Consider the following 8,383-nt stretch of genomic DNA (forward strand, 5'->3'; position numbering starts at 1 on the left):
ATTAATAAAATATATCTTTTTTTTTCTTCTGAAAACAAGAAAAAATTGCTGCTAGTGGAGGCAGGAAAATAATCTAGTTTTCCCTTTGAATTAATTTTTTATTTTATTTATTTATTTATTTTGACTCCATTGGCGCCAGTAAATGTCAAGTAAATGTATTTTGATGTGAGAATGTTTAGATATTTGTACTGGAAAACAAGACAAAAATACTGAGTAAGAAGGTCATTTTTTAGTGGGTTTTTCTAGCTGAATGTGCTTGTTTTGGCAGGACACATGAGGTGGTGGATGTGCATGAGGAAGAGCAGCAGACCATCACTGTGCAGGTGGAGGTGAAGAGAGAGAGAGAAGACGAGGAGGAGGAGCCAGACGTCTCTGTGACACAGTACGTGCAAATACTGCCAGAAATCACCACAGTAAACATGCATATGAATCTCATACCAGCAGCACTCAGTTTCTGATACAGTATTTTCATCATGTTTTCAGTTATTTGTTTGAGAACTAAGTCAATGGTTTGTTTTCCTAGCGAATGCACGAAAAGATGTATATCTTGAATGCAATATACTGTTAGTTGGTTTGGATAAAAGCATATGCCATATGCATATATGTGAAGCCTACACTAAATACTGTGTATTTTTCATTTATTTTTATTTTAGTACTTCTATTCAAATGTTTTATTTCAGTTAGCTGCCAAGGCAACATTTCAAGCTTTTTAACTATAAAAAATAACTTTTTGATATTTTATTTCAGCTTGATTTTAGTTAATGTAAACCGTTTGAATAGTTTTAGTTGTAGCTAACAACAACACAGGTGAATAAAATGGATGCAATCTTAAAGCAATGGAAACATCTATGGTGAAAATGATTAGTTATGCTAAAAAAAATATCATAATATAATATAAAAAAAAAAAACCTACATTTAATTTTTTAATTAAACGTTTAACAAACATTAAACACAAATTACACTACATTTTTAATTTAAGTTTTTTAACTTATCAAATATTATCTAATATTTCTATAATATTTTATTTCAGCTTTATTTCAGTTAGCAAAAATAATATAATATTTCTGTATATTTAATTTATGTATTCGAATTGCATGTAATATTTGGATTTGGATTACACCGTTTTAACCTAAACTAATAAACTTAATGTGATGCATATTTTTTAGTAAAGCATAGAGGAAACAGATAAGAAACGGGTCAGATTTCTGTAATAGTACTAATAAACCAAATGTGTTTTAAATACAATTGAATTCAGTTGAATTCTAAGCTATTTTGAAAATGTGCTTATTTAATTAAAATGAAATAGAAACAAATAGCCAATAATAAACTATGCCATGGTTTTTTTGTTTTTGTTTTTTTGAAGAGATACTAACTGCATCATCCATATGCATCAGATTAATTTAGTTTGTTAAAACTGTGTAATCCAAATGGATGGAAATTTTAGATACAATTCAAATATATAAGTCCTAAATGTAGACCTAAATATTTTATTGAGTGTGATGGCGATCACCCTGCTGAGATTGATTATGGGATAATGACCAGCTGTACATTATCCCTGACCAAACAGCTCTCAGACTTAATCCTGATTCACATAATATTTCTACACAGTATCTGAGATTATGATTAGTGCATCCCGAATAACTCTGCCAGAGGACTGTCTGCTGTTTCTGCTGGATTTATGAAATATGCATCCGTTTTCTGGCCTATTGTTGAAGCGGTGGATCTGTGAGATCCAGGTGTAGACTTTGGCCATATGTGACCCTGGAGTCTTAAGTGTCAATTTTTCAAAATTGAGATTTATACATCATCTGAAAGATGAATAAATAAGCTTTCCATTGATGTATGGTTTGTTAGGAAGACAATATTTGGTCGGGATACAACTATTTGAAAATCTGGAATCTGAGGGTGCAAAAAAAATCTAAATATTGAGAAAATCATCTTTAAAGTTGTCCAAATGAAGTCCTTAGCAATGCATATTACTAATCAAAAATTAAGTTTTGATATATTTACGGTAGGAAATTTACAAAATATCTTCATGGAACATGATCTTTACTTAATATTCTAATGATTTTTGGCATAAAAGAAAAATCTATAATTGTGACCCATACAATGTATTGTTGGCTATTGCTACAAATATACCCCAGCGACTTAACACTGCTTTTGTGCTCCAGGGTCACATACGGTCCGGAGAGCTTTACTGCAGACCCTCTGTTTCTGCTTTACTCCTCACGTCAAACACTCAAAGCCTCGCTCTCAGCACTTCTGTCACTTTGAATTCTTTATGGAAAGTGTCTGTCAGGCTAAATAAGGAGTCAGTGATACGGTGCAAACATCAAAAGCTAGATCTTTACATTTACTGTCTCTTTTAAACTGTGAGTGATGTGAGCCTTGCAGAACTGGTTGCTAGGAAGTTTTGAGTGGTTGCTAGGTGGTCACTTACGGCCTCAAGTAAGAGCCTGATCCCAGATCAGTGTTTTAGTTTGTTGGTGATTTAATGCAGGGATTCAGCCAAAACCTTTCTGAGCTAAAATATCTACTTGAAATCCTCCCTAGAGGACAACAACACATTCACATGATCCTGCTTCTCTGATTTGTGTGTACACAAATAAAATATTTAATCTTTTTTAAAAATACGGTAATAGATTAATTTTCATTTGTTTTTGTTATAAAATTATGTATTTATTTTAGTATTTACATTTATCCCTCTTATCATATTGATATTTTATTATAAATAAATAGGAATATTAAAAATAAAATATTAATATTTTACATTTAATATATTAATATTTTAATTAATTATTACCAATAATTATTTTACATGTGTCCTTCTTATTATAGCTATATAATATATTATAAACATTATATTATTATTCTAAATAGAATATTTATATTTAATAAATTAATTAATAACTCATAATTATTTTACATTTATCCCTTTTATTATATTTATAATATATAAGTAATATAATAATAATATTATTATTATTATTATTAATATTTATATTTGACAATTTAATTAATTATTAGCTAATAATTGACATTTATACCTATTATTATATTTATATTATATACTATAAATAATAATATATTATTATTATAAATTATATATATTTTTTAATTTTGTATTCATTTGATAACTACCTAATTAATGTTTGAATTTAATGTAATTAATTTAATTAATAACTGATCATTATTTTACAATTATCCCTGTTATTACATGTATATTATATATCATTATTATTATTCTAAATAAACTATTTATATTTAACATTTTTAATTAAATTAATTAATTATAAGCGAATGATTATTTAAGATTTCACCCCTATTATAAAAAGATTTGAGTCTTAATAATTGTTGTCCATATCTTTTTTTTTAGCTCGGTGACGGACGTTCCTCCTCCAGACATTGATGACCTCGTCTCAAAAACAGCACCCGTTGCCAAGGAAACCGTCTCCCAGACAACACTTCCTGGTGACACCCAGACGACACTTCCTGTGGAAACAGCTCCTCTGACAGAAAGCGGGGCCCTAGAGTCAGCTCCGGCCCCTGAAGCAGCCTTCAGCCCAAACACACAGCGTCTCTCAGAGTCCCAGAGCCGCGGATCTCTGGAGGAAGAGCTCGCCTCAACCACTGACATCTACTTTGTGAGTATGAGCACCATCGTAGGACCTTACAGTCACAGACAAACGCAGCGTCTGGGTTTGAGCCATTACTGCTGTGATGTTTCAGAACTTCATCAGGAGTTGTTTTGGTGGCGGTCTGATTTACAGCAGCGTAATGCTGTCATATTAGCATAAGTTCATGTTGAGTTTATGAAGTGTTACATACAGGGTTCCCACAGTTACAAAGACAAATATGAATATAAACTTGTGAAAATGTGAACAACAGTGTTATTTTTGTATTGTTTATATATTTTATTATTATTATTTTATATGTTTTTAACATTTTATATGTATCATTATAATATTTTGTATATATAGTTTTAGTTTTATTCCATGTGTTTTTGTCATTAATTATTTTTTACACATTTTATATTTTTTTACAATATTGTTTTTACTTAGATTTACATTTACATTTAGATTTAATTTTAAATTTGAATTTTAGTTTGAGTCATATTTGTACTTCTTTCTAAACCTCTTTCAGTTCGTTTCCGAGGCAACATTTCTCATTTTAATTTTTTAAGTTTTTCATCTAATATTTATATTATATTTTATTTAATAATAATAATTAATAGTTGTAGTTTTAGCTAATAACAACACAGCTGAATAAAATGGATACAGTTTTAAAGCAATGGAAATATATATGATGAAAATTACTAGTTATGCCCAAAATATATAATAATATATCATAATAATATAATAATAAATATTATGCATCCTGCTTTTAGTGAGTCTAAAAAGACTTGAACAAAAATTAGGCAACAAGCTTTAAAAAACATTAAAAAAGTTCTAAAAAAATTTTTGTTATTTAATTTAATTTAATTTTTTTCATTTTTAAATTTGTAAAAACTTAAAACAAAATTAGGCAACGTTTTTAATTTAGTGTAAATTTTATTACTTACTAAATATTATCTATTTTCTATTATATTTTATTTCAGCTTTATTTCAGTTATCAACATTGATTTGAATAGTTTTACTTTTAATTGATATTAGCAAGACTGGTAGATTTGGTATGTACTGGAGAAAATTTGGTATGTACTGCACCTGATATACAGTATATCCAAAATGATTGATATTGAATCGAATCAAATCAAATCGCTAGCTTGTGAATGAGAATCGAATCGATTTTCGAAATTTGTTTCAAATCCCAGCCCTACTGTTAATACAGTATATTTTAAACACACTTATACATGCAGCACTCAAATACAGTATGTAAACTCATTTTCATTTCACTAAAACAAAATGCCACAAATCACCTGATTTGGTGACTTCATGTGGTGTGGAGCTAAATATGAATCATGTTCCACAGAGCGCCAGTCTGAATGATCTAGTGGAGTGTGAGTGAGTGTGTGAGTGAGTGAGTGAGTGTGTGAGTGAGTGAGAGTGAGTGTGTGAGAGTGAGTGTGTGAGAGTGAGTGTGTGAATGTGTGAGTGTGTGAGAATGTGTGAGTGAGTGAGTGTGTGAGTGAGTGAGTGAGTGTGTGAGTGAGTGTGTGAGTGAGTGTGTGAGTGAGTGTGTGAGTGTGTGAGTGAGTGTGAGTGAGTGAGTGTGAGTGAGTGTGAGTGAGTGTGTGAGTGAGTGAGTGAGTGAGTGTGAGTGAGTGAGTGAGTGAGTGAGTGTGTGTGAGTGAGTGTGAGAGTGTGAGAGTGTGAGTGAGTGAGAGAGTGTGTGAGTGTGAGAGTGAGTGAGTGAGTGTGAGAGTGAGTGAGTGAGTGTGTGAGTGAGTGAGAGTGAGTGTGTGAGAGTGAGTGTGTGAGAGTGAGTGTGTGAATGTGTGAGTGTGTGAGAATGTGTGAGTGTGTGAATGTGTGAGTGAGTGAGTGAGTGAGTGTGTGAGAGTGAGTGTGTGAATGTGTGAGTGTGTGAGTGTGAGTGTGAGAATGTGTGAGTGAGTGTGAGTGAGTGTGTGAGTGTGAGTGAGAGTGAGTGAGTGAGTGAGTGTGAGTGAGTGAGTGAGTGAGTGTGAGTGTGAGTGAGTGAGTGTGTGAATGTGTGAGTGTGTGAGTGTGAGTGTGAGAATGTGTGAGTGTGAGTGTGAGTGAGTGTGTGAGTGTGAGAGTGTGAGTGTGTGAGTGTGAGTGTGAGTGTGTGAGAGTGAGTGTGTGAATGTGTGAATGTGTGAGTGTGAGTGAGTGTGAGTCAGTGTGAGTCAGTGTGAGTGAGTGTGTGAGTGTGTGTGTGCGTTTTTGTGACAAATGAGGACATAAATTTGTATAATGACAAAGGTATGACAGGTATTACAAGGAGAAGGTGACTTTTCAGGACATTACCCCATGTCCCCACTTTTCAAAACGCTTATAAATCACACAGAATGGAGTGTATTGAAAATCTGAAATAGCACAAAGTCTCCTGTGAGGGGTAGGTTTAGGGGTAGGGTTGGTGTAGGGCAATAGAATATACGGTCTGTACAGTATAAAAACCATTACGCCTATGGAGAGTCCCCCCTTTTCACAAAAACAAACCTGTGTGTGAGTGTGAGTGTGAGTGTGAGAGAGTGTGAGAGAGTGTGAGAGAGGGTGAGAGTGTGTGTGTGTGTGAGTGTGAGTGTGAGAGAGTGTGAGAGAGGGTGAGAGTGTGTGTGTGTGTGAGTGTGAGTGTGAGAGAGTGTGAGAGAGGGTGAGAGTGTGTGTGTGTGTGAGTGTGAGTGTGAGAGAGTGTGTGTGTGAGAGAGTGTGTGTGTGTGAGTGTGTGAGTGTGTGTGTGTGTGTGTGTGTGTGTGAGAGTGAGAGTGAGAGTGTGTGTGAGTGTGAGTGTGTGTCTCTGAGTGTCACAGTCTCTCTCTTCTTCATCATGGAGTCTTTAAAGCTTTCAGGTGAAGCTCTTCTAAACTGATATTCTGATCGAAGGTCCTGAAGTTAACTCAGACTGTGTCCAAACCGCATGTTCTGACAGATTTCCAGCTGCTCAGTGTGACCTGACTTTGTCTCATCAGGCCGGTTTGGACACGGTGACCATGTTTTTAAAAATGTTTTTGTGTCATGTGGATTTTAGCATGAGACACAGAATGTGTCAGTCCTGATGTGTGTGTGTGTGTGTGTGTGTCAGTACGCTGAGGGCAGATATTGGGTTTACTCTCCAGTGCTCAGCTCCTGCAGTGTCGTAAGTCAACAGATCTGAACACCTGAGTGCAGGACGTCCCAACCACCATAATATTACATTATAAAGACTATATTTGAATTTCATTTGACATTGTCATTTCTATTACAGTCTCACAAACTCTCGGTTGGGAAATCCTGCTGCAGGCTGTAGTTTTAGGGTTTTATTAGAGGTCTTACAATCCAGTAGCTCACCTTCATGTGTAGGTTTTCACCTCCTGATGGACAAACTCATGATTCCTGATAATACTTTTCACATTGCATTCGTAGTATGGAAACCTAGCCTCTGCTAACTCAGCTTTATTAAAAGAGTATGTAAAACAGTGTGCAGTACGTTTCATGTAGTAGTGTGCTATGCTGTGGTCACATGACCTCTCCACGTGTCCGGTTATCATAACAGAAACAAATACAATCATTAATCAAATTTAGTGTAAAATCATCTTAAACTTTTTGCAGCCCAATCAGATAGTGAGTCAAAAAGGAGATGATAAATATCAAAATTATTATTACTTCAGGTTCATCCATCAAACTGGAAATAGTATAATTGAGATCAGGGTTGTTATAGTTAACTAAAACCATTAAAATAATGTTAAAAAGATGTTCAAAAACTTTAATTTACTGTGAAAATAATTAGTTTTATTTCAGCTAGTTGCCAAGGAAACATTGATTTAATTTAACTTGATGTACTAAAATATCTAGAAGTAAAACTGTAATAAAAATGAGTAAAAAACTATATAGACATGAAACAACAACTAGTAAAAATGAACAAAATGAACAACAAAATGACAAAAACTTTTACAAAATTACCAAAGCAAACAATAAAATGAAAACAAAAACATGAAAATATAAAAACTACTTCAAACTATTAATAAAAATTAGAATATTATTTCAATGATACTAAAAGAACACTGATGGAGATACTGTAATAGATTTCATTAATATGAATTGGAATTAGTTTAGTTTTTTTAAGTTTTAGTCATTTTGTTGTTTTTTATCTTTTGTTAAATTTTGTTACAAAGTAATACAAAATTATATAAACGTTAAATGTTTATATAGTTTTTATTACTTTTATTTTTATATTAATGTTTTTTATTATTTATATATTATATATTTTTATCTTATTTTACTTTACTTTTTTCCTTTGTTTTTCCTTTAGTTATTTTAGAACATCAATTGCTTTAGCAACTAGCTGAAATTGATTTTTTTCTTTGTTTTTAGTTTGTTAACAACAATAGCAAATAAATAAGTTTCATTATGTGTTAGAGTGTTGGAAAATCCATAAACTGCATACATACTGAAAATGTGCATACTGTGCACTGCATACGTATAGCATGCAGCCAAACTAGTATGAGTATGATAGTGTGTGTTTGGAGGCACATTCACTGTGATCTGTCGTTTTATTCTTCCACTAAATGTTGAATGTTTCTAGTCACCTCATGCGTTTGCTCTTTCTGTTTCTGTGTGTTTGTGCTTCATGCGTCTGCGTGGCTCCGTCTCTCTGTGTGTGTGTGTGTGTGTGTGTGTGTGTGTGTGTGTGTGTGTGTGTGTGTGTGTGTGTGTGTGTGTGTGTGTGTGTGTGTGTGTGTGTGGGGCCCGCTGTGGTGGGGGGGGGGGGTTGGTGCAGACTG

General features: G+C 33.3%; 1 protein-coding gene across 3 annotated transcripts in view; it reads left to right on the forward strand.

Moving 5' to 3' along the window:
- LOC107552702 (phosphatidylinositol 4-phosphate 5-kinase type-1 gamma-like) overlaps window positions 1–8,383 on the forward strand; it is a 50,040-nt gene that overhangs the window by 32,638 nt on the left and 9,019 nt on the right. For all 3 annotated transcript variants that reach the window (XM_016234655.1, XM_016234656.1, XM_016234657.1), the window contains exons 15-16: window positions 269–382; window positions 3,377–3,644. In XM_016234655.1, the coding sequence (XP_016090141.1) occupies window positions 269–382; window positions 3,377–3,644 (382 nt within the window). The remainder of the gene's footprint in view (window positions 1–268; window positions 383–3,376; window positions 3,645–8,383) is intronic.

The sequence above is a fragment of the Sinocyclocheilus grahami genome, unplaced genomic scaffold, assembly GCF_001515645.1.
Source record: "Sinocyclocheilus grahami isolate Dianchi unplaced genomic scaffold, SAMN03320097.WGS_v1.1 scaffold456.1, whole genome shotgun sequence".
NCBI classification, from domain to species: Eukaryota; Metazoa; Chordata; class Actinopteri; order Cypriniformes; family Cyprinidae; genus Sinocyclocheilus; species Sinocyclocheilus grahami.